General features: G+C 39.8%; 1 protein-coding gene and 1 long non-coding RNA gene across 2 annotated transcripts in view; one reads left to right on the forward strand and one right to left on the reverse strand.

Moving 5' to 3' along the window:
- The window catches only part of FGF10 (fibroblast growth factor 10), a 95,850-nt gene extending 83,414 nt beyond the window's left edge, over window positions 1–12,436 (reverse strand). The window contains exon 1 of the mRNA XM_066240626.1: window positions 11,321–12,436. Within this exon, the coding sequence (XP_066096723.1) occupies window positions 11,321–11,690 (370 nt within the window). The 5' untranslated portion in view covers window positions 11,691–12,436. The remainder of the gene's footprint in view (window positions 1–11,320) is intronic.
- The window catches only part of LOC136320357 (uncharacterized), a 417,937-nt gene that overhangs the window by 375,471 nt on the left and 14,908 nt on the right, over window positions 1–27,558 (forward strand). The window lies entirely within an intron of this gene.

A 27,558-nucleotide genomic window follows, 5' to 3' on the forward strand; every position in this document is an offset into this window, starting at 1 on the left:
GATATTATTATCCTCACTTAACAGTTGCAGAGATCAAGACCCAGGGAGTAATTTGTCCCAAGCCAGCCAGTCTTAGAGCCCAGATTCCAACTCTAGAATTTGGTCTCCAGAGCTCGAGGTCTTGACAGTAGTAGACACAGTTGCACTCAGGCTATCTGCATCCTGCTCCTAGTTTGTTTTCAAACTAAATACTTAAGTATACTCTTTTGCAAGGTGAAGAGCTGGAGTCTACTTTTTCTTTCTACTCACCTAACCCAAGTAACCCTCCGACAGCTTAGAACAGAGTGACAAGGAAAGATAGAGGTAGCAAGTGGTTCTGTGGCCACAGAAGTTTGCTTTGAGAACCTGCTGGGAAGTGACAGACCCTTCAGAGTGATGTGTGTGTGTGTGTGTGTGTGTGTGTGTGTGTTAAGAACTTCTGCAGGAGGGGCATTTTAAGTTATGACCACTTAGCACGTCAGGAATGCTAAGGGATGACGACATTTGGTGCACGTCAGAAGAACTAGTTTTTCATGCTACCAGTAGAAAATGAGTGGTGGTTTCTTTGTTTTGGGTTTTGGTTTTTGCCAATCAGATTACAATTTAATATATTTCAGTATATGAATTGTACTGTTGTTTATACTCTTTTCAAATAGTCCTCTGCTTTCTCTTTGTTTATTCTGTCCTTCAAAAGTAAAATAAACAAATGCCAATTTCAGTGAGATTTTAGCAAACAAAACAAAACATGTAAGCCCTCAAATCTATTTATGTGTTTCGCTCCCACACGATAGCACGTTTTCATGTATGTTGCTTTGTATTTCGTAAGCTACCCCCTAGCTTGCAAATTCTGCTCCACCCCGTTGGCCTGCCTGTCGTTTCCTGAACATTTCCTGTGTGTTCTGTGTCCACAAGGCTTCTGTGCTTTTCTCTAAGGATAGCCTTGCTCCTCTCTTTTTCTCTAAGTCTAGGTCTAGCTGAAGCCCCTTACCCTCAGGGTGACTCCCGAGGGGTCCTTCACCCCTCCCTCATTGCAGGTTGCTGTTTTTCTGCCCTGCTTCTTTGGTGTTTAGTATAAATGGTCTTATATTATCTTCCGACTCCCTGTGAAAGTCTCCTGTCCCTATCTCTGGGCTGCAAATGCTTTGAGGGCATGGGCCACAAAGGTTACAGTCACAGGGTGAGAAACAGGACACTTCCCTGCAGAATCTACCAAAAGCTGAGCCACAGTGAGAATCCTGGCTCGAGCCATGTTGTCACTTGACATAGTAGATTTGTTTAGAAATATTTAAAAATTGAGTCACTTTTCCTGTGGCCTTGTATGCAATAACTCACATTCTCCCCAGCCCCGGTGGCCTGTTCGGTCCTTTGTTTTGTCTCTTACTCTCTTCTGTTCCCTTTTTCAGTTGTGCCCTGGGTCAGGTGCATCTTCTCGTCTTCATGTTTAGTTCTTCCCTCTCTCCTCAAGTTACTTTCAATTTTCAAATGTCTGCTGCTAGTCTCTTAATGAAGCAGACTTCTCTTTCCCCAAAACTTCAGGACATTATAAACACTGCCATTTCAAACCTTTTAAAAACTGCCAGGTGCATTTCTGACTCCTGCAATTTCAGTAATTCTCATTTCCAGCTCATCAAACCATTCAACTGCTTTGTAAATGCTCTCTCTTCCAACAAGGGGAAGCATCCTAGTTACATAAAAAAAAAAAGTATATACTGCGAAGGCTTATTATGCAGCAGGCAACATTAGGCTGTTAACTGCATGGACTCTGACTCCTTCAAACTTCCCTGACCCTGGGCTCAGGGTGCCTTTTCTGTCCTCTTCCGGGAGGTGTCAAACACGCCCCATGTGACTGTCCTGACCTCCACCTTCAAAAAGTTTCTCTAGCCCTGAGGTTTGGAACAACTCCCGAGTGTTTTGTTAGAGTACCGAACCTGTTTCTCCACAGCATTTATCCCTAATTTCCATCATGTATCTCTTTGTTTGCTTGTTTCTTTTTATTTTTTTGACACTATAGATGAAAGCTCTATGGGAGCAAATCCAGCATTTTTTCTCAGTACTGTATTTAAGTGTCACACAGTATCTGACACAACAAAGCAAGCAGTCAATGAGCTTCTGTTGAATGAATGAAGGATCTCATGAAATCTTTCCTATGTGGGAAAGAGGTGGGTACTGTGAATATCCTTGCTATACTCATGACATCTTGCCCAAATTATACCCTACTCTCTGGCAGTGTGGAGCCTCATATCTGCCCACTTCTGTGCTTTCAAAGGTCCCTTTTAACCCAACTCCAGACTTGTGATCACTTTTGATGAAAGCCCACACTTTTAGTTCCTCCACCTTAAGCCTCTTGCAGAAACTCGAACGGGGCTCTCCTCACTCTGATACCACGGCGGCCAGCGATGACTTCGGCGGGATTCCTTTTAGATCACAGGTTCCCCTTGCAGTTCATTTAACAACCAGTCAGATGCCAGGGTTTGGGTTATATTTCCCTCACACCTTTCTTGTCATGTCAAACTTTGTGCAGTGCTACTCATTAGCTTGACTTCTTTCCTGGGAGTTCAAAACCCTTGTCTTCATCACTCTGGCTGCGAATCTCCTCCTCTCCCAGTCTGTCTACATGGTCTGTGGCCACCTCTGCTTTTCCTCTGGCTCCTCACATTCTAATTAGTACCTGTCCTTTGCCCGTTGCTCTGCCTTCAACCTAAAATCCCTTCTGTAGTTTTGTTCATCTGCTTTTATACCCTAATCTGACTACTAGCACTTTTCTTTTTTTATAATTGTGGAATCATCTCCTTCAATAAAGATATTCCAAAAAATGCCTCTCATTTACTACAACGGTAATGACTGTTATGAATAACATTGCAAATCAATCTCACTGTAGGTCATAAATACAATAGTCTGTAATTTAGCATCCATGTGTTCCCATTTTCCCCATGCCACAGAATATTAGGTTTTCCTTGAACACTTCTATCAATAAATCAAAGCTCTTTCGGATTTTGAAATATGTCTAGATCTAGATCTAGACCTCTACCTAACTTGAAACTGATTGTAAAAAAGCAGCTTGGCTTTTCATTGTTATTACAGTTAGTAACAACCACTTGGACACATGTGAATAGTCAGCTTCGGCATCTAATAAAACAATTCAGCACTCAGTGCCAAGGTGCTCTTCCTGGACAACTGGCAACACAGGTGGTCTATTAGTGCAAATTCTAACTTCTGCAACTGCCTCCATAGCTTTCTAGTAAAGATATGTACATTTCCGAGAGTGGCCAGGCCAGAGTGCACCTGCATGTGGATTCTACATTTCTCCCCTTGGATAGAATGGAAACATGGGTTTCATTTTCAGGAGCTGCAGTTGACATGGACAGGGTTGTTCAGAGAAGCTTTATAATCTAAGTGAAATTCTGAAAGTCGAAGACAGGAAAGGCTTTAAATATTCATCTTCTTTGGAATAAATGGTGACTCAGATAGAAGGGGAATCATTATTTGATTTCCTAAATCACCTTCACTTTCTCTTACAAGAGGTCCAGACAGAGGCAAAAAGACAGGGAACGAACAAAGGAGCTGGTAAGTGTTGCATGGACGAAACCAATTAGAAAGAAAGGTAAAACGAGCCTGCAGGGAGGGTTCCTGGGAACAAATATTGAACGTGGAGGGAAATGCAGAAGGCTGACTTGGTACCCAGTCAGCATGCATTTGGAGAAGGTTCTGCTCTGTGGTTTGCCGACTGTGCTAAAGGGCGAAGGTGGAGGAAATTAAATTGGCTTCTGTGCTGGGAGAAGGGAGAATTCACTGGAGACTAAAAAGCAGAGAAGGTTCCTTTTGAGGCCGAATTTACACTGCTGAAGGCTTTTATGCACAGAATATTAACCATTTATTTTGGATGCTACACATCCCAAAACGTCCAGGCCACTGGCTCTACCTGGGATAGGCGATGCTCAACACTGATAATGGGTGACTTTCTCTGGATTCAGTGGTATGTGCATGTGCGGGGTATAGAATCCGGGGGAAAGAGAAAGAAAAGGAGGAGAAAATAATGGAGTAGTAAAGGGATGATAGAGTACCAGGTATTCATGATGTCTCAGAAGCTGGTTGTCACAGATGGTTGATAATTCAGAGGTAAAGCTGACTCAAGATAGGACTATGAGAAAGAAGTTGGTGGCATGTGAGCAGTAAAGACACCATAAATATGTCCGGTTATGCTCAAACTGAGCAATGCCTCCAAAAAGATCAAGGATGAACCAACACGGATGTTTTTCAGTAAAGCATGTTAACTCAAGGTCTTTGAAAGAAAATAATAATGATTACAGAAAAATGGTTTTTCCAAAAAGTTCTTAATGTGGTAGCTAACCGTGGCTATTTAGAACTAAGTTGCAGTTAAACTACACTGTTCATAATAGAGTTAGAGTTGTAGTTTAATTATCAGGTTATGTTTAGTGGACAATTACTTGAAGTGGGGAAGATATCGACTTAATCAATACTTTACCTCCTCTATTCTAATTCACGGAATGATTCATTAATATTTCAATGTCATTATTCATTGTAGGAAGCATGCCAGACATTCGAAAATTCCTCATTAATGATAACACACATACTGACAGATTAGATAGAGGTAAAGTTGGACAGATTCAGGGTGAAGAATTATTAGGTGAACTATAAAATGCTTTACTGCTGGCCCTGTGGATCTATCAAATGGTAATTGGATGCACGTGTGAGCAGCAGTAAACAGTCACTGTCCAGTTGTCCACCTTACAGGGGAATCTACTCTGTGTCGTCTTTGATTTATTGTTCCAATTAGAACACAACGTTCAAAGAAAGAACACAACTGACCTGATTTAAAAGCCAAGGAGCCTTTAAGACCATTATGTTGTGGATGACCTGGCTCCCTTCTAGATATCTTGAAACTTTTTATTTATATAAAATCTGTACTAATTAAATTCTTATTTTAAACTAAACCTGTAAATAATAAACATTTAAGACTCACTAACTCTGTATCAGAGTGTTGCTGGTAGCTTCTCAAGGTGTAGCTATAGTTTCTCTAATATTAAAGGCACATTTCTAGGTTATCACTTGTTATATGGACTGACAGGCAGGGGTAAAGGTAACAGGCACTGAAAAGAAAGCATGCCAATTATGAACAGTAAGCCTTTTTAATCTGTAAACCCAAGTAACAAACACCACTGGTCAAATGGCAAATGTAAATGATCTTCAATCATTGCAATATACCATGAAAAATGAACATACTTCTGCATAAAGGACTTGAGACAAAATGAGGTTCATTACTTTTCTTAACAGATAAAACTCTATTAAAATTATGTAAATGAGAATCTTATGTGCTTTTCTACTGGAAAATTAAAGGAGAACTTTAATTTCTGGGACGGAAATGCTAATATTTTACTGACTTATATTAAGCAAACATCAACTATTAATGCTGACAAATGTTGGAACAGTAATACTAAAAATGTCATCTGAATTACTCTTCACTGCAAAGTTCACAGAATTAATGTTAAGATAGATTAAAATCACTTTGAACTAATACACATGCATTAATCTTCCTTCTGAAGCATAATAAAGAAATATCATTTGTACTACAATTTTGGATAAGTATATATAGACCTTTAAGGCTTAGGAAAGATGTAGATATTCATAGGCAGCTCATAAATGTGAGGAACATTAGCTTCATCTCAAATGAGCTGTCAACATTTTTTCCAGCATTGTGGCTTGTGGAAAGTCAGACATTTGGATAATAAATGGGGTTTGCCTCTGAACATGAAGGTAATTGTGCAGGAATTTAAAGTGCTCATTCATGTTCTCCCAAAAGTTCATTAAACACTGAAAATGTGAACTGGAATATGACTTTCCACTCTAAACTAGAAGGTAAAAAAAATGTACAAGAAACACATATACAATGGGGTTTCCTTTGTTCAATAAGATATGATTCTTCTCTTCAATTTCATGCTTAAACATCATTTAAAAAACCCTGTTTGGAAAGAGTGGTCCATACTTTTGAGAAATAGATCTCCTAAGACCTAGGGATCAGTGTCTCTGAATTCTCATATTCCAATACTGCATGTGATTTCTGCTGTTTTCTTGGGTTTCTTCAGGTAGATGGTTATAAATCAGGTCTATGAAGAGAGAATTCTCTGTAATTGTGAATTTTTAATGGATTTATGATAAAGCCATCAAAGTGGAGGGTCCATATGGTAGAAATGCAGTAAAGGTAACAGGACCAGTGTCACATAAACATTAAATGCAGTGCCTTCCACCTTCATAAATCCTCAATGCTTGTGATTAAATGCTGCCGGTTATAAATTATACAACCAAACCCTAGAAAGAACCACAACTTAAATAAGACACCAGGGGAAAACTTAAGATGTATACTGGTTTTCTTCCCAGAAAATTATTGTCTAATTTTTAGTAGGTAATACTTAGGTCCCTATTTTTCTCAATAATTATTTTCTCATTTTATTGATGTTCCTACAATAAGCTCTCATCTTGATTAAAAGTACTAATACAAACCTTTAATCCTAGACAATAATCTTTCATTTTTATGTATTAAGTGCTTTTCTGATTTGCAGACTCATTTTAAAGCTTTTTCTATCTATCTATCTATCTATCTATCTATCTATCTATCTATCTACCTATCATCTATCTATCTATCTATCTATCTATCATCAATAATTTACCAATCTATCCATCTATCTATCTTTAGGCCTCTAAGACTTTGCTCCTCATAGAATCATATATCAGAAGATTTTGCAACAGTCCAGTTTTCACACGGTATTTATTTACAATCAAATTATTTTATTATACATGGAAACAATTAAACATGTGGCCCTCAGCTGTAAACAATTAACTATATACAATGACATTCATGGAGCTTTCTTAAATAGTCATATATTTCTAATGTTCTCTGTTGAAATGAGTGAGTCTGATGAATGTATATTTGGAGTGCTCATAAGCAATTATATTCCCACACATAATATCCAAAAAGATACTTCACCTAGAGGATGTCCTAATAGAGTCTGATACAAGAGAGTCACCTGCAATGATACCTTTGACATAGTTCATATCCGTTCCACCATCATTTTACTACTGTTCCAATTTCCTTCTGAAGAACTGGTTGTATTCATAGTAAGAAGTAATTATATGTTGGGGTACTTTGTTTTTTAGACTTCTGGGGTATCTAATTCTAATATGCTGGTGTCAGTGTCACTAGTAGCAGAGAAGTGGAAGAAATAAAGAGTGATATAACCCAATAGACTTAGGCTTGAATCCCAGCTCTGCCAATTTCTGGTTGATGACCTTGGGTAATTTAAATTTTTTCAGGCTTAGTTTTCATATTCAAAAAATGTGGATGGTTCTATCTAAATCATAGGACTGTTATGAGTGTTAAATACATATTTAAAGAAATAGTGTGCATACTACATATTCAGTACATACCAATTTCTGTGTTGTCTCCCGTACTCCTTTTCCAGAAAGATCATAAGCGCAATAGCTCTCCATTGTGAGACTGTCCATCCTTGGCTGTCTCAGGTTTAGGGATACATTTTCTTTGCACTAGACTCCCCTTTTCTATAAGTGACAACCACAGGAGAAGCCCACAGCTGTTTCACTCACATTCAGAAATAAGTCCACCAGTCCCGGTTGCAAGGGCACCACCTAACAGCTGTATGCAGCCTTTCTAGGAGGCCAGAATTGGAGCCGAGTGGTAATGTTTCAAGGGCAAAGCTCTAGATGTAAAGAATGATAAAACAAACCTAAATGAGCCCGAGCATATCTAGTGACAGATACACCACAGCTATTCTAAATTATTCAAGCTTGCTCAGACTTCTAACAGGGGAAACATAATTCATCTCTGCTCTCCTTTATTCTACTATTCTATAATGGCTAAGAAAAAAAATACCCCCCCAAATAAGAGAAACTATGATAATCACTCAAATTGAGGAGAGTTTCTTTAATGAGTAATATTTTTAGAACCATCCAATTTTTGGAACCAGCTTTGGAGTTAAAAATGATTTTACAAAACTCGTGGGAGATTTTCTTATTCTCTTGTGTGAACATTTTGCTGGCAAAAAGCCAGTAAAACAGTGATTTAATAACCTAGGACATCACAAACATGTAACCTCTTAGATAAGCTGTTATTGTATTTTAGCAGCAATAATATTAGGGTCAGAAGTAACAAAGAAAATTAAGCTTCAAATAAGCAAACCTCAGAAGAACAGCTTCAGTGTATTGAGAATAATTAATAACTTGTTTAGGAAAATGTTACTGAAATGTGGTTTTTGGACAAGGAACTGACACTCCTCAGAGGTTAAATACCCTAATATTTAACAGGCTACCATTTGGGGGGCTGGGGGGCTGGTCACCTCTGTAGGCATGGCAAGAGTTTGTTCACGTGTAATTATGCAACATTTAGACAATATCTTAATGATACCATGTAGTTCAGCTGCATCAGTCCAGCTGGAAATTGGAGCAGTGTCTGATTACCAGGCCACATGTGAAATTAAGGCTTTTTCAGCCTCTACTTTTCACGTGCTATGTTTTCATACAGATGTTCTTGGAAAGCCTAAATTACTTATGGCTTGACATTATTTAACAGAGTAAGACCCACCCCCTTCCCTTTCTAGCCACTTATTAAGACTGCATTACTATAGAAGATATTGTAATTTTAACAGGAACTATTAGTATAATTTATCATCTGGAAGAGATATTAGTATATTTTGGTCATTTAGGATGGAAATTTACCATGCTTGTTTCTATGCAGTGAAGGTTGTATACTTTTCTCTTTGCAGATAATTCTTAACTGTAATATATAATTAAATTGTACACTGGAAATCATCTTACTAAATCATTAATCCCATGGTGATCTTTATTTTAGAAAATACTGATTTAGGTTGCATAAACAAACTAATATAGATTGGTCCTTATATCACAGTTTAAAAACACTTAAAATATAGCAATAGCGAAATCAAGATAGTGTCAAAAAAGAAAAGAAGAAAGTTTGCTCAAGAGTAGCACTCTAAATTATCATCTTTCTTTAAGTTATCTCCATGAACTAAAATACAAGCAAGAATTTCAGTCCTTGGGTATTATTTATTTGAAACTCTCAACTCAGTCTCCAGTAAGGGAACCATTTCTTCCCCATTGTCCTATCTGGGTGATACCACAGCTATTGCTTAAAAGTGAACAAAGGTATCAACTTTTAAACCAACTATAACATCTATGTACAGTGTTTAATGAATTCAGGTAACAATGGGAAAAAATCATTATCATAAATGACATTATTCTAGCTGCTTTTTATAAATCAGAATGGGAAAAATATATGGGCAATGGGCTTTTAACATCTTTAGTATTAAACATAAAATGAGTACCTTCTACAACTACTGTTACTTTGAATAATCGCTAATTTTACTTTAAACATATTACTAATTTTAGTAAATGGAAGCAGCAGTTGAGGAGGAATAGAAGTTAATGTTCAACTAGTCCTCAAATAAGAAAACTAAGTATTAATTCTTGTCAATCTTTACTTAAAAAGAAAATGCTAAGTTCTGGTAACTGTTTTTCCCTTTTGTGCCAGATACCTTCTGGGCCAAGGAATTTTGAAATGTATGATTCACGTATTTAAATTAGCTGGCAAATATGTTTCAAATTCCCCAACAACTGACAAAAAAGGTCTCTTTAAAAGGTGACTTGAAAGTACCATTGAGATCATGCTAAATGGTCATTAAAGATGTTTAAATGTCTTTGTCTACTATCTTCAGTGTGCCATTACATAGCCTCGGGAGCCTTTCAAATAGCAATCAATAGAGGATGAATAAGACTCACCACTTGAAAGTAACTAGGAAAGGAAGCCAACAGAGTAATCTGGCTTTGCTGGACTAATTCAAAAAGAGACACAATATCCACCCCTCCTCTTCCCCTTCTCCCTCCTTCTCCCAGCTCACACCCCTGCAAGAAAGACAGAAGCAAAAGAGCTGGAGAAGGGAAGGAAGGAAGGAAAGAAGGAAGGAAGGAAGGAAGGAAGGAAGGAAGGAAGGAAGGAAGGAAGGAAGGAAGGAAGGAAGGAAGGAAGGAAGGAAGGACTGAGGGAGGGAGGGAGGACTGAGGGAGGGAGGGAGGAGGGAGAGAGGGAAGGAAGGAAGGAAGGAAGGAAGGAAGGAAGGAAGGAAGGAAGGAAGGACTGAGGAGGGAGTGAAGGAAGGAAGGAAGGAAGGAAGGAAGGAAGGAAGGAAGGAAGGAAGGAAGAAGGAAGGACTGAGGGAGGGAGGGAGGGAGGGAGGGAAGGAAGGAAGGAAGGAAGGAAGGAAGGAAGGAAGGAAGGAAGGAAGGACTGAGGGAGGGAGGGAGGGAGGGAAGGAAGGAAGGAAGGAAGGAAGGAAGGAAGGAAGGAAGGAAGGAAGGAAATAAATAAATTCAGGGCATAATTTGAACTAAGGAGAAAACCCTCATCCTAAGGGGTAAATGACAGCCATGGAAACAGACTTATGACTTTTACTTTGAAAATAGAAGAATGACAATGGAATTTGTGTGAGGTCTGTGTGAATCCAGCCCCAGATGTTCACAATGCTGTAGTAGTAGGGCTCTGCAATATGAGAGGTTTCAGAAGAAACAGTACAACGGGACACCACAAAGCAGCGCATATGCTATTGACAACGCAGACATGAGCATCATGTTACCAAGAGAGAAGGCAGGCCCAAGACTAATAGCAGTAGTGCCGGAAAAGCGAACTTCATGGACTGCAATCACTCAAGCCAACAGGAGGGATTCCCCCCCCCCCCCAAATCAAAACCAGAAAAGTGCTTTCGCTCCTATCTAGAGAGGTGGTGGGGTAAACGGATGGGGGTAGGGAGAGAGTAGAATTGACTTTTCTTTTTAAAATAAAGTTTCCATAAAACGCCTATAATTGACAGAGGATAATTATTTTCAGCTTGAGGAAACTGTCCCAAAACTCTTAATAAGATTGCCAGCGAAAAGAAACAAAATGTGTTTACTTGGGCCATTTCCAGAAGGGAGGGGAAGGGGACCTCAGGATGAGGTAGGGAAGGGCAATGGGGATCGAGAGGAGCATCCGCACAGGGCAGCCACTCTCGGGTGTCCCGCGGTGACAAGCCGAGAGACGGGGCGGAAGAGGTGACAAGGAGCGGGGCATGTGCAGGGAGCGCCCCGGGGAGGGATGCGGCAGCGCAGTGTATACACGGGAGGGGGTGGTTTAGTGTGAAAGTATTCCACTTAATCATTTTACAGGGGTTGGGGACGTAAATATTTAGCTGGCCACATGTGGAAGAGATTTCCCCCTTGCGGGTGGGGGCGGATGACTGGAGGCAACGCGGCGGGTACTTACTGTAGGGGCAGTTCTCCTTCTTGGTCCCGCTGACCTCCCCGTTCTTCTCGATCTTGAGAAAGTACTTGGTGAAAGAGAAGAGCTTTCTCCAGCGGACATCTCCTTGGAGGTGATTGTAGCTCCGCACATGCCTCCCCGCGCTGGGGGGAGAGGAGAAGGAGGAGGAGGACGAGGAGGAGGAGGAGGACAACGAGGAGGAGGAAGAAGACGAGTTGGTGGCCCCTGGTGACACCATGTCCTGACCAAGGGCTTGGCAGGTGACAGGGACGGAGGACACCAAGAACAGCAACAAGAAGCAGCAGCAGCAGCGGCGGCAGCCGGGCAGGTTGGGAAAGGCTGAGGCACAATGTGTCAGTATCCATTTCCACATTGTACCGACACTCTCGGCACTGGAAATCGTCTTATCAGAAGGAACATACTGGAAGGGTGAGACCCGGTGAGAGGCGAGGAGACAGCTGGAGGTGGCGGCCACTGGTTAGCTCCCTCTGGGTGCGGATCTGGCCAGAAGTGAATGCGCCACCATCCATAACTCCTCGGAAGGGCCGCTGCCTCTCCTCGCTTCCGTGGGGGACCCGCCGTGAGACTCTGCAGTCTCCGGGGGACTGGCGGACGTGGGTGGCCGCAGTAGCCGGAGCTGTTTGGTGGCAGGGGTGCTGTTGGTCACCAGAGATCTTCACTCCCCCAGGGGTTACTTTGTTCTCTTCTTCACCCCCTTCTTCACCATGCTAGAGAGACAGAGAGGAAAAAAAAGTCCGAAAAACAGATGACAGCACGGTGAACAAAACCCACGGGGCTGGGGTGGGCTGGGGCAGAGCTCCGCGCCCGTCTGCAGCGGCTCCGCCGGTCCCCCTCCGCGGAGCTCCAGCCCGCCGGACGGCTCGGACGGCGCGTCCCTTCGGGGTGGGCAGGCTGGAGGCAGCTGCCCGGTCGCCGCTGTGTCCTTCTCCCTCTTGCTTTCTCTTTTTGGTGGTGCCTGTTGATGTGCAGCCTGCGCAAAGTCACTACTTGTTTGGGGGGGGATGGCGGTTGCTGTTTTGCTTGGCCCTGTTTCCCTCCCCCCTCCCCTTCTTTGGAAAGCCGGCTTGTAAACAGGTTGAAGCCCGGACTCTAAATGTCAGTGATTCGGAGCCAGAGGTGGGCTCTGCCTCTGCTGGTCAAACCTCATTTGCAGGGTGGAGAAGCAGGGGGAGGGGGTCAAACGGCGGTGGGACATCTGAAACCCCGGGCTGCTGGGAACGCCTGGGAGAGGGAGGAGGGAGGGGGCCGAGAGTGGGGAGCCGGGGAGCCCGCGGAAGGGAGCACGCCGCCTCTGCGGGCTGGGGGACTGCGGTGTCCTGTCCCGGAGCCCCGTGCACAGGCTCCACCCGCTGCGCCTCCGGCTCCTGCCGATCGCTGCCCAGGCGGCCCTGCGCTCCCCTGCGCTCCCCTGCGCTCCTGCACGGGCCACCAGTGCAGACCGTGTCCTCGGGCTTCCCCAACGTTGCTGCCTTGCAGCCTGAACCAATCCCCTCTGGGGGAGCCCCTTTCTCACTTGTTTTCCAACGTTGGATTTTCCCCCCTTTTGGCAGCGCAGCACTTGAGAGCCACCTGGAGCCTAGTGCTCAGCAGACTCTTTCCCTTCCTCCCCCCTCGCTCCCAGGAGGAGGAGAGGGCTGGGGCAGAAAGCGGAAGATGCTGAGGGACTCGCCCTGCCGCCCCACAGATTGGAAACGGGGCTGAGTGAGTGCAGAGAGGGAGACATAATTAACTCCCTTCCCTCCACCCCTGCCAGCTTCCAAGGAGGTCCCTGCTTTAATGAATCACTGATTTCTCCCTTCCGTTGCTGAAGTAAAGAGTTCACACTTTGGCCCTCTCTGCCTTTTAAGCTCAAGGAGATTTATCGTCACCCTTAAAAGTCGCCTCACTGGGCGCAAATGAAATGGGGGACCCCAGTGACGGGTTTGTAATTGCTAACATGAGCCGTTGCCTGAATCATTCGTGCACTTCAAAGCACTTTATTGAGATTGTGAGGATTTAACCACACAAAATTTGGCCGATACTCTGCTGTTGTCTTTTGTATGCAATTTCCTTTGCACTTTGTCATAAAGGGCAAGTCCTATCTTCAAATGTAATGTTTTAAAGGGGTCTGTTTTACAAGGTAACGGCACTGCCCGTCTCTGTTTTGCTCACACTGCACACCGACCACCCCACAACTCCCTCATAGCTACCAGAAACATTGAGTCTAAGGTATAGACAGAACCAGGTCCTTAGTTAGGAAGCCTTCGCCAAGAACTAAGAGTCACAAGGAGGAAATACTGTGGTCAGCCATTACAATTTGAGTAAGTATCAATTACTACAGGATCACTTCTTTAAGAATTACTTTAGACTAGAGAAAGCTTGCCTGGAAGGAGTGGCTAAAGATGTATATGTATGAAGTGTCTCTATTCTGTAAAGCAGTTGGACTTTTGTGTTAGGTTGTAACATAGGCAGTTGCCAATGTTTTATGGTTTTTCACCTAAAAAATAAAACTGGACAATTTCATATGGTTCAATCTAATATTTAAGCTGTTATCAGAAGAAGAAGAATCACTTCAAGAAGATCATTTGAAAGTGATCTTGACCTCTACAACTGTACTTTGGAAGGGACTAATAAGAAGAGCTTGTGATTGTACAACAAGTCAGAATCCATATATTGTGTATTTGGCCTTAATATTCCATTGCGAACAAGTGGAGATACAAAGAAGTTAAAAAATCTCGCTTTTGAGATGGCCGTCAAGAATTGCCCAATTATATTGTTTAGTGACCTAAAAAACGACTTTACATGTATGCTCTTATATTTTCTTGTGCATTCAGAGCCTTTGAAATAGAACCACTTAATACTAGAATCAGAGGTTGGTTTTTTTTTTTGTTTTTTTTTTGTATTTTTCTGAAGTTGCAAATGGGGAGGCAGTCAGACAGACTCCCGCATGCGCCCTACCCGGATCCACCTGGAATGCCCACCAGGGGGCGATGCTCTGCCTCTGGGGCATTGCTCTGTTGCAACCAGAGCCATTCTAGCACCTGAGGCAGAGGCCATCAGTGCCCAGGCCAATGGAGCCTTGGCTGCAGGAGGGGAAGAGAGAGACAGAGAGGAAGGAGAGGGGGAGGGGTGGAGAAGCAGATGGGTGCTTCTCCTGTATGCCCTGGCCAGGAATCTAACCCTAACCCAGAACTCCTGCATGCAAGGCCAACGCTCTACCACTGAGCTAACCGGCCAGGGCTAGAATCAGAGTTTTAAATTGCATTATTTATAGCCCATTGCAATGTTTATTCAGAAGATTTTGACAATATGGTAAACAAATACCATATTTAAAAATTTTAAATTTAATAGAATTAGCCCTTATTTCTGTAGCTACTAATTTGAGAGTTAAGCACATAAGAAGCATACATCAAACAAATCTTGCTCTTCCATGACAGCATGGATATTTAAAAATAAACACACAATGCTAATTTTAATTTTCTGGTTGACAGTTTTCTACTTGAGGTGACAAATGCCTGAAAAGGAGTGTAGTGTTTCTAAGGGACTAGAGTTTCAGCCCAATTGTTCAGCAGAATCCAAATGTTTGAGTTGATGACTAATTAAAACTACATGTTTTTTTTTTAATTATGTTTGATGAAACCATACAATAAAATTCTGTTGTAAAAAATTCAAAACACAAGAAGTTATTATTTTGAGGTTTCTTTATGTTGCACATCAACCCTATTGATGCCACTTGAGATCCTTTCATTTTTTTAACTTACAAGAGAAACCCCACCCCCACCCCAAAGGGAGTCTTTCTCTCTCACACCCACACCCACACCCACCCACCCCACACACCTATCCACCCATTCTCTTTGCCAGTGGAAGAAGCTATTCAGATCTTTAGTTAGAAGTGTTCTTTAGTTTTATTCTATCTGAAATGGGGTTAAACATGCCCTTGAAACTTCCACGTTAAAATCTGTTTTGCAGCAGGTGCACAGCTTAAAAGTTCTAGAGCCCTTTCTCCACTTTTCTGTACGGCATGATGACAGGAAGGGCATTGACAAAACAGCCCAAAGGAAAAGCTGACATAGCTTTTTAGATTATATCTCATTCTTCTTTTTTCTTTTCTGCACAGCCTTTCTTTTATAGCACAGTTGAATCCCTAAATACTCCACTGCTTTGCATTGTTAGGTCACCTCTTAGGTTAGCCAGAGAAAGCCTGAGAAAAGTTCCACAGGAAAGATGCTCTATTTAACGGAATTCAATCTCTCCCAATAGATTTGAATCACTAACATAAATGTATGAATGTAGATTATATCTCTGTAATGAGGCCTGAATCATTCTCAGTTACTTCAAAGGACTGAAACTCTACCTTCCTTTTTTTTGCAGCAATAATCAAGTCTTAATGGGTTCCTTTATTAATTGTCTCTCTGCAGTGATTTGAAAAGGACAGTACAAGCTTCAGATTAGAGTAGGACCTACTCATTCTAAAAGGCTGGGTTTTTTTTTTCTCTCTCTCTCTCTTTTTTTCCAACCTCTGGAAGGCATGCTTTCTTTCTATGCCCTAAGCAGATCCAGTAATACTAGGCTAAATCTTGATTTTGGGGGAACTAGAGGTGGCCTTTTGTTAAATGTGATTCCTTGAGAAATGATTGAGGCTTTTAAAAGCGAGGCCATGGCAGCAGCCATTGCAGCATCTTAAAATGTGGCTATTTAATCTCAGTGAAGTGGTTCGCCTTCCACACTTGCAGATCCCCCGGTAGCTGCTCTGTTTGAGCAGTTTACATTTTAAGTATGTGGTTCCTGGATTCTTTATGTTCCTGGGCACTATCTGTGGTTCAGTTACAAGATGTGTGTTATATTATGTGTGATGTTATTGGCAGTGTCAGTAACCTGATTCAGATAATAACCGAGTCAGGTCCGAAGCCAGCCAGGCTGTTCTACAAAGGAGATATGTGCAGGCCTCATTTGTGAACCCTGCAGTGCAGCGCTCACAGGTTAGTGGGTGTGAGTATGCAGTGCATGGTCCCTTTTGGATGCAGAAGGTGTCAGTTTTAAGGTATTGGTGGGGCTTGCAGTCCTCCCAGGATGCAGCTGGAGATGATGCTTAGAGTCAGTGATAGAGAGGGCAAAAAAATTAGTGATATCTCATTACTTTTTTGAACTAGGGATTTCTAGTAAAAAGAAAAAAGAGTTCTCACCTGAGTTTTGAACTCAGGTGTGAGCCTCTACTGTTGATTAGTTTTTTGTAAGCACCTGTTCTCTCTACATTTTCTTTTCTCCCTCCCTGCTTCTCTTCTCCTTCTCACTGACCACTCACCAGTCTAACATTCTTAGATGCCAATGTAAAAGTGACAAAAGATTAGAAGGCTTTACAAATGGAAAAATAATATATCTTTGCTGCAATAAATTAGCCAGAGAAAAGTGATAAAATGGTTTAGTATTGAATTAGTAAAGACTAGTTGATTAGCTAAATAAATAGTGATATATATTTGGCAAAAGAGACTATTTTAACAAAGCTTATGAGATAGAAACAATTAGAAAGCAACGCACACCACATATTTTCAGAATATTCAAGGACTTTTTTAGTATGTAATCTGAATTTATAAATTCGCATCCAGAAAATTTATGGCATCTTCTAGAAAAGGAGATTTAGAATCTACTTCTGCTTTTTGTATTCTAATTTATAATATTAAATTTCCATAAAGTAGTATGGTAGGTATTTCAAAGCCTAGCTATGGGCTTATACAAACTTTTTTTCCTCCAAATTTTGAAGCTAAGGTACATTTTCTATTTCCTAGCTTTCATGCAGACTTAATGATCTATTATTGAAAAGGAAAAATGACCATGATGGTGAAAAGGGTCATTTGATGGAAAAAAGAATTCTATATAAGAATGCTTAAAATTATACAATAAATCACCAAAAATCCCTGGAAACTGAACTGTACATCCTGGCACCAAACACTAACATATTTCCAACAGAGCTGCTGTTCGTCCTCTCCCAGCTGATGGTAAACAGAACCTTGCCCAGACGAAGCTGTGAAGTTTCCAGAGTTCTGTTTGTTTCCTGTGTTCTCAGCTGTCCCTCCAAAGATCGATGCCTCCTTTCTCTTCAAGCCCCCTAAGTTTCTCAGACCTGTGTCCCAGATCAAAATTTTAAACATCGTGCTATCAGTCACAATATTTTTGTTTGTGATTTAATTGGTAGGTCACAATGTTTTCTTTAAAGCTGCAATGCCTTACAGGAAGGAGCATTGATAGTGTGTTCATTGCTTCACCCTTTCACGCATCTAATTTTTATACAGCTCATGTTTGTTGATATCTACTATGTGCCAGGTAGGCATTGTGCACAGTGCTCAATGTTGCCAACAAATAAGAGCAATTTACGTTGCAAAGAGCATGAGTGGATAAATACTAATTCTTGCGTTTGTCATGATTATGATGAACAAATTAAAGTTATATTAGGACTCAGGAAGCAAATGGACAGATTTGGGAGGAGAAAGAAAAGCTGCTGAAATTTCCTTCTGGTTTTCCTAGTCTGTACAGAAAGAGCTGAAGAAAACTGGGACTTCTGTCCCTTGGCTTCATGAAGGATCAAGACACAACGTCTCCCTGTTCTGTCCCTGGCACAATCCCTCACCGTTTCTCCTGCAGTCTGTGTCCTTTTGATAGCTCATCCTGGCTTGCTCTTCTTCCTCTCTGCTCTCTGCTCTCAGACTCCTGGATGCACCTTATTTTCTTTCTATATGTGGTTTTAATCACTTCCCAGTGACTTCCCTAATCCATCTGCTGTCCTGTGTGTCTCCTATTGAAACATACAAATGATCAAAGAACTCGACCTGACACACATTCTCCCTATTTGACAAATTGTGCCTCTGTTAAATAGACTTTGACAAAGGAGATTTATTAACTAGGAATTACTGTCCACAGAAATAGGATGGTGTTGGGAGAATGCAATATCTGCAGTGCTGGTTTTTCTTGGATTGGTCCCCCCCCATCCATTTCTACCCTTCTCTGCTCAACTGCAAGCTCACATCCCTGTTTCACCCATGTCCCCCGAACACACACTACTTGCAGTTGGTTTTGTCGGTGGAAAAATGGGTGTTTTCAGAGATCAGAACACAGGCGAGAGAACTCTGGGTATTTCTTTCTCGCCTCCTCCTCTTTGTTTTAGCTCACTTTTCTGGCAGTGGCTGTCTCTCTCCGATGAACACTTCCCACCTGGTGACCCCACCTCCCAGGCTCCAGCTACCATTGGAGTCCCTGCAATAATAGTTCTTCCGCTTGCCCCTGGAGCTCAAGGAGAGGTAACAGTTCCTCTCTGCTGCTGGTGAGACATCATCATCCCTTTCTTGCTCGTTCTTTCACCTGCCTGCACCTCTGAACTGGCCACTTTGTGTGAATGTCTTCACCTGAATGCACAGGGGTCAATTCTGTGTCTTAGGGCATCAACTGCTATACTCACCTCCCAAAGTAAGTAACCAGTTCATAATAATATGGGTTTTGTGTGGATGCAAGCTAACAGGGCAGTGAAATATCAGACGAAGTCCATGCAGAACATAGTGCTTGCTCGAAGTGCTAGATTCTTTGAGCTGTACTAAAGATAATGACACACAGCACTTGTCCGCAAAATATATGATTCAGTATTGAGTTTGGATAGATGATTTACTATATTTTATTTAGTGAATGATTTTGAGGTCCAAAAATCAACAATTAAACTATGTTGGCTGCTAAGTATTCAGTGGAATAATACCTTTACATAAATAACTTTCAAAAAATAATTTAGTGAAGTCGAGATTCTGTTCATAATTGGTATACATTTGTGGAAAGTTGTAGGAAAAGTTCTATTATAAAGCTAGCTCTCACCTTGTCGGTTTCCTGTGAAAAATTTTAAAGATTTCTAATATAAATTTTTACTAATCTTTAAAATCATTAATTTTTTTGTGAGTAAATTTGTCATATCAACCTTAGTTTATAGTTTAGTATAAAAAGGAGGAAAACATTAAAAGTCCTATTTTCTAGGCTGCTTTGTTTTTATTAAAGACAAGCCTTTAAAAACAGAGATGCAGACAGCCTCGAGTTGTATAGTGAGACACAAAAGCTGGGTGTAGTATTGAAATTGCTGTGATGAAACATGCACAGATGATTCCATGGGTTGGCGACTGTCTGGACAATTCTACCAATTTCACAGATCACCTCTAGAAATCAACCCAGCCTAGAACTCATGGAGGGCTTTTATCCTCTCACCTATCACCCTAAACAATGATAAAATTTTGGAATAGACTATAACTTCCTTAGTCTTACTGCCCTTAATTTAGAGGTGAAAATATAAAAGGATACATTAAAACAAGAAGAAAGGATTTTTAAAAAGGGCCTGGGAAGGTGAACAAGCAGCCCAGGATGAAATGGCTAGTAGAGATGAGATATATTCATTCATGAGATTATATCCATTCAGTTAGAAAGGAATAGGAATTTTCAACGTTCACATACTGAAAAGATGTAATATACTTGCAGAAATAACAGCAGGCCCTGCTGAGGCTGTGGGACAGAGAGGGAGAAGGGAAACTTTTCTGAATCTCTGGGGCCTTTAGCATGTTGTTTATAAAGTTCTTACCATTTATTTCAATGTGTGCCTTTTGGAAGAGCATGTCCTTGTTGTTGAAAACATATTAAGCTGTCCTTAAATTAAGAGAGCATCTCCCTAAATCTCTTAAATCCTAAGGGATAGGGAGACTGCTCTCAGGATACTGGATCAAAATTAATATCATTTTAAAATTAATGTCTTCTCAAGAATCAGTAAGGCTCCCTTATTGTCTCTCCCATCTAGCTTCCTTATTCCTGTTTTAGTTATCAGTGGAAGTTTGGGTATTTTGGGTTGATATATTTAAATTTTATAGGTAGAGGAAGAAAAGACTTTGCAATACTTTGTTGATTAACTTGTGGGAAAGAAATACTGTTTTGCCTTTAACCAAAATGTCAACTTGTGGGCATTGTTGCTACTTTATAGCACAAAATAGCAATATTTCCTGGATTTATTTACTTGATTTTGTTTTTACTGTTTTATCTATACTTTCTGTGGTTGAAAATAGGGGAATATATATATATATATGAACTATTTTAATTTCATATTTTCTGCAATTTGATACTTAATGTGGGAAATCTCCTTACTTCTCTCATTCCTGTCATCACACACACACACACACACACACACACACAAATGTATGCATATTCACATGCACACTTTCAAGTATCCCCTGTTAGACATCTAGTCTCACTTAAAATTATTGAAAAGTAAAGTCTGTCAGGTCGTTTGCAATTGACTGAAAAGTATTTTTTAACTCTAAAGAATATATTAGGAAGATGGCCGACAGCTAAGTTGACCCATTTTCATTATTTTTTCCACTGTTATTGGGAAATAAGTGACATTCATCACTGTATAAATTTAAAGCATACAACATATATTGTGAAATGGTTGTCACAAAATGTTTAGTTAACCTCCATCATCTCATATAGATACAAGAAAAAGAAAATAAAAATATTTCTACTTCTGATGAGAATTCTTATGATCTATTTTCTTAACTATGTTCCTGTATATCATGAAGCAGTATTGACTATAGTCATCATATTGCACATTACATCCTTAGTACTTATTTATCTTATAACTGGAAGTTTGTACCTTTTGACCATCTTCCTCCAAATACATAAGCAACTTTTGTGCTAGTTCAATATTTGCTTATAACAGATTACTGTTATTTATATGAATTACTGCTAGATTCTGTTTCAACGGTCAACTTCTAGATATAGAAATAGTTCTTGTAAAAGAATTACTTAGCAGAACAGGAAAAGTAGCCCATTGTCATAGGAAGGCAACGATGATTATCTGATCTATGGGAGAAATTTAAGTGTTACAAGAATAGACAGGTGAGTTCTTTGTCATCGACAAATGAGATAGAGCAGGAATATTGAGTTTAGATACATATGTTGAAGTCCAGGAAGGTGAAGTAACATACCAAATAGCAGAGCTAGGACTTATTCTCATTGTCCGACAAAATCCTGTGGCTAGAAAAGCACCGAGTTCCCAAATTGAGTACGTACTTTGAATTTCAGAAACGCCAGCTGTCAAAGTTTGGGGATATATATGTTAAAAGGACCCAAGGGTCTAGGACCATGGTCTGTTTCATTAATTTTTTTTTTGTATTTTTCTCTTTCAGGTGTCTGATTTTATTATTTCTTCCAGAAAGCTCTGGGTTTGGAATACATACTCTGATAAAAAGCATGTCCTCTGCTTCTTTATTCCTTTCATAAATGTAGTCAATTGTTCGGCCAAACTGCCTCTTCTGCTTGGTTATGGACACTTCAACCGAACAGTAAAAAGAGCCTTGTTTTCTAACTTGGGGGCTCGTGTTCTGTGTCACGTGACCCTTTTTCTTCTTTCCCTTGGGGCAGAGACCTGAGTCTTGAGATGGTTTTGCATCAAGATAAAAATAATTTTATTTTGTTTAAAATCCAAAAGCTGAATGACTGCACCTAAGTTTTACATAATTAGGAGAAGATTTTTCAGGCTACCTGAGAACACTTGCAGGGAGCCCCTGGTGCTTGCCTGGCTGAGGCTTCCTCCTACAAGTTCCCCATCTGACCACTAGAGACCCAGGGCATGAGGCCAAATCACTTAAAAAAAAAAAAAAAAGAACAAAAAAGACGGTAAGGAAAAAAATGCCCTATTCACTGGTTGCTTAAGTCCGCCATTAGCTCACAAGCTGTTGCTATCTTCAACGTTGTGTTCGCATTTTGAGTTTGTCGGTCGAATTTTTGTTAAGGCATTTTTAAATTAAGTAAAAATTTGAATCAGAACTCACACAATAAACCTAAGGAAAGGATATTTTATTATCAAAATCCAAAATAAAATTGCCCTGAGGTTTAAAAAGAAAATTACAACTAGAAGAGCCAGAGGGAAAAAGTGACTACGTTATCTTTTGTAAATAAATAAGCAAGGGGAATGAAAGACAGCGAAGGAAGCCACACATTCGGGAAAGAGGGAAACCTCAGACCTAAAAAAAAAAATAAAGCAAGTTCCAGATTTAGCAATATAAAGCATAATTAGTTTTGGTACGTAGGAACATTTCATTGATAAACACTACCCTTTTAGGCCTACTGAAAATACACAAGGCCGTGTCAACATGACAGCAGAAGGCTGTTTTAGGAAGAAATTAATCATTGTATAAAGTTTTGGGAGCCAGTTTTCATTTACATCATTTTTTTTTTTTTTGGTCTTAAAAATATTTGGTTCTGTCACTTGGAGGGAACCCCTTTTTCTTTTTCTGTTTGAATTGTCTTTATTACCACGGGAACTTTCCAAACCGACTCCATTGAGTGACTGTCAGGGAAAAGGGGACATTTGGGGCTGGCTTTATGTTGCTGGAGAGGGGAGAGAAGGTTATTTCCCAACTTTCATGAGGAAACGATGGAGGCTGGAAGTGCGTTACAGTGGACAGCGGAGGAGGGGACAGAGAAATATACTGCTCACAAAAATTAGAGGGTCAGGGACCGTGCAGATACTCCAGTACTTTCAGCCCTTTGTCTAGTGCATTTCCACCAATGAAATAAAAGTTGGTTTTGCATCTCATTTGCATAATCAAACAACTTTCTTTGACTTTTCTGATGTTTTCTGACGTTTGCTTTTATGATGTTCTTGTTTAGTAATAATAAAAAAATCAAATGCTTCTTTTTTTATTATAATTTTATTTTTTTAATGGGGCGACATCAATAAATCAGGTTACATATATTCAAAGATCAACAAGTCCAGGTTATTTTGTCTTTCAATTATGTTGCATACCCATCACCCAAAGTCAGATTGTCCTCTGTCACCTTCTATCTAGTTTTCTTTGTGCCCCTCCCCCTCCCCCTTTCCCTCTCCCTTTCAAATGCTTCTTTTTTTTTTTTAAATCACTTCATACTCATTTTGAAATACCCCCTAATTTTTGTGAGCAGTATATTCTGTCGCATGGGCTATATGCCCTATAAAGCCCTGGGAAGGCGGAAGGGAGAGACACCCGGCTGGTGTGTAATGGAGGGACCCTGATCAGGCCCCTGTATTCACCCAAGCAGCTGAGACTAAGAGCCTGGACCCGAACCATTTCCTCTTTGTTGGAGAGAAGTGGTGAGGCCCTGTTCTCAGTTCTGAGGGTAAGTTTCTTGCGGGCAGGGCGAAAAGCTTGGGTACAGAATGACAGAGAGAGTGGTGGTCCCCTTGAGCACATTTTCCGTAAGTGACTCCGTCCTTACGACCAGTAACATAAAACCATCACTCAGTTTTCTGGTAATCCTTTATTTTCCGTGCTAGTGTATGGATAATATTAAAGGTAGTAAAAAGAACAGGCATTTGTTTTAGAACAGAGAAGATCTTTAGTAGATTTTTAATGATTTTTTTTCCGTTTTAAGAAAGGTCTTAAAATTCATAGAATGTGAAGGTAATTTGTTTTAAATTGAGCAATGTTTGAAACTCAAACCAGTCATTGCCTCAGCAGATGCTGTGTGCTCTCTGTGCTGTCGAATATTATTGGGGGTTAGTTTTCTGGCAAGAGTTTATTTCCCAGAACTGTTTCTTATAGGAAAACACACAAGTTCTCAGCCTTTACCTTTGAGACTTCTGTATTGCTGGAGAAGACTGAATCCATCAAGGATGCCAGTGAGGTGCAGAGTGACAAATACTCACTAACTTGTGTTTTAATTATCCCCACTAATAACAGTGTCTTCTACCATGTTCATGTGGTGAAGAAAGAATAATTCAAAATAATGGTCAGGCTCATATAGCTTGTCATTATTACATTTTCAAATACACAGGGAAAGAGGGAAGAGTACTAAAACTGGAAGTTAGGAAATCTAGATTATATTTCTAGTCTGCCACTAATAATGACATTGCCTAAGGTTAATATTTAGGCAAAGGGATTGCTACCTTTTGGCTCTAAATTCTCAAATGTATGAGACCCAAAATAATAAAAAATGTCTTATGTATTATAGCAGTAGTAGAAACAGATGGCATTTAACATTGAAAGTCTGGTCTTATTACTTGAATTATTTTATGGAATAATTGTGGAATCATAGAATGATGGAACTGAAAGATCTATCTAATACCAAACTCTATTTTTACTTTTTCTCCTTCATTTGCAACTGAGACAGTGACGGTCCAGAAAGGGAAAAATCAGTTTGCTTAGGATTATCTAGCTAATTAGTTATAGAACATGTAACTAATTTTTTTTCACTATACCAATCTTTTGAAAGAAGCAGAATGTAGAATTGCTGTTGTTTCAGGGAGATTATAAGTAACAGAGTGAGAGATATAGTGAATAAATGCAAATGTGGATAAAAGGAAACTAATTAAATAGATTTTTAAAAAATCTTATGTAAGTTTCTATAAAAAGTTGAGCATAAAGCTGGGTATCTTAAGATGGGAAAGTGTTGGAAGTCACAAATATAGTACTTGATTGAACATAAAAAATCAAGAGACAATCCTGATAGTTTGAGCCCCCAAGTCAAGGGACATATAAGAAGCAAGCAATGAACAACTAAATTGCCACAACTACCAGTTGATGCTTCACATCTCTCTCCCTTTCTCTCTGTCACTTGCTTAAACAAATAAACAAACAAACAAGCAAAAAACATCCCTGTATGAATAATCAGAAAATGATATAATCTTTCACCAGCTAATTTTTAGGAATTTATACCAAGGAAATAATTCTTGACTTTCCCTTCTTCTTTATGGAAAAATGACTTAATTGGTGATCAGTTTCACTCTTGAACTAACTGGACTGTATGCCTGCCTTTTTTGGACCTAACCTTTCCTATGAATACTTTTTTAAACAGAAAAGTTTGCTTTAATTATCACCTGACATCCTCTTATATTTAATATACTTTCTTTACGTTTTTTAGAAAATTTATCATAGACTTGTTAGAAAATCTTAGTCTCATGATTCCCCTTTGTGATATATTTTCTTAATATGATTATACATTACTCTACATTCTTTTTTTGTTTCTTATATTCCATGGACACTGTGTCCATACCTTGAATTCTTAGCCAACACTAATCTCACTCACATTTAAGTGGCTCTGCAGATAGGTGGAAATAAAACTGACTTTACTTTGTAAATTTCCCAGTCCTGATTTCATAAAATCATCTAGTTATCAATCTTAATTCTACTCAGCCATAGGGAAGGAAGAAATACTTCTATTTCTGGATAGATCTTAAGACTATCATGCTAGCTTGACCTGAGGTGGCACAATGGATAAAGTGTCAACCTGGAATGCTGAGGTTGCCAGTTCAAAACCCCAGGCTTGCCCGGTCAAGGCACAAATGGGAGTTGATGCTTTCTGTTCCTCATCCCTTCTCTCTCTCTTTCCCTCTCTCCCTCCTCTCTCTCTCCCTCCTCTCTCTCTCTGAAAAATGCATAAACAAAGCCAAAAAAATAATATCATGCTAAAAAAAGTAAGTTAGACAGAAAAAGTCAAGAACCATATGATTTCCCTCATAAGTGGAATATAAAACAGAGAGTAATCAATAAGCAAAAACTCATATACACATAAACAGTATTGCAGTTAGCAGAGAGGAAAGGGGTACGAAGAGGATGCAGAGAGTAAAGGGGGTCAAATATATGGTAATGGAAAGACTAGACTTTGAATGGTAAACACACATGCAATATAATGATGTATTATGCAATTATACACTTGAAACTTATATAATGTTATTAACCAGTGTCATGTCAATAAATTTCAATTTTAGAAATAAATTTAAAAGAAAAATTGAACATAAAAATAGTTTTCATTAAATTGTAAACTATCTGAAGTGATCTATACATTTTATTTAGATGTGATAAACACTGTAAGAGAATAAAGCAGGTGAGAATATAGGAACTGGGACGTGAGAGATGATTTACAGATTTAGTAGGGCTTCACTCTGAAGACCTGGCTGTTCTTAAGTAGTGAGTTATTTTCAGGCTTGCTGAACCCCGGGAGGGAGTTTGTTTTCAAAAAATAAAATTAGTCCCAGTTACAGTTTTATTAACTTAAAATCATGTTTGGTTGATAACTAATTTATGGAAATAAGAAGAACATACATTTGCCTTTTTTAAGTGTTGCCTTACACATTTTTAAAATAAATCGATCGTACTCTGGGTAGTCAGGAGGCACGAGGATGTACATGAATGTTCATACTACTCAAAGGGTTAAGTTAAAAGGAATAGCTCTGGCTTTTGTGTTGAGAACAGGTTGTAAGAGAACAAAGGTAGTGAGGGCCATAATACAAGGGGAAAAAATGATAGCTTACCAAACACTGTAACCTTAAAGGTGGTGAGAAGTGGTAATACTTTGGATATATATTAAACTACAATTAATCTTATTTGATGATGTATGTGGAGCCTTAGAGAAAAAAATGAAGAGTTGAGAATGAATGGCACTAAGGGTTTCTGTCTTGAATAAGTAGAAAAAACTGATTTAATATAAGAGAGAGAGAGAGAGAAAGAGGTGGCGTGGCTGGAGGAAATATGTCCTAGAGGAGGAGAAATGGCCTTGAGTAGAAAGGGAGAGAACGGGATGTCATGTAGGGCTAGAGGTTGGATTGGGAGAGGAGAATGGGAGGGTCACCTTTGACGGGACAGAGGACACGGCGCACAACCTGCCGGTGACACATCTGTTCACGGCAGCCTGTGAGGGCTCTCCCCTGATTGCTTCTCTTTTCTCAGTGAAGGAGATAGCAAGGTCATCAACTGAACCTATTTACTCTTTAAAATTAGAGAATACGTACTTTTGGCCCCAGAAATCCCACTTTCAGTCCCTAGGCTATAAAGCCAATCAGTGGCTTGTAAGGACATAGGTATAAGTGGCATCATTTATAGTTAACAAGGAAAAAAAAAACTATCTTTAATGTTCACCATTCATAGGAAAATAATTTAATATATTTTGGGTTATTGAATAGTTTCTCTTATTTGAAAACGAGTTAAATGTTTATACATTTATTATTTATCTGGAAAGGGGGGCTGTGCCATATTTTTGAATGGGCAAAGAGAGATAAAAGGTACTGTGTATACTGTTACTATTTTAATAAACCAAATCAAACCTTACATGCATGTCATATGTTTATATATATGTGGGTAAAGATATTAAGGGTAAACAACTTTAATGTTGGTGACTTCTGGGAGTAGATACAAAGTAGAATAATGAGAGATTTCAATTTACTTTCTTTTTCTATCGTTGTACTACTTCAGTGGTGA

This window comes from Saccopteryx bilineata, chromosome 1 (genome assembly GCF_036850765.1).
Source record: "Saccopteryx bilineata isolate mSacBil1 chromosome 1, mSacBil1_pri_phased_curated, whole genome shotgun sequence".
NCBI lineage: Eukaryota > Metazoa > Chordata > Mammalia > Chiroptera > Emballonuridae > Saccopteryx > Saccopteryx bilineata.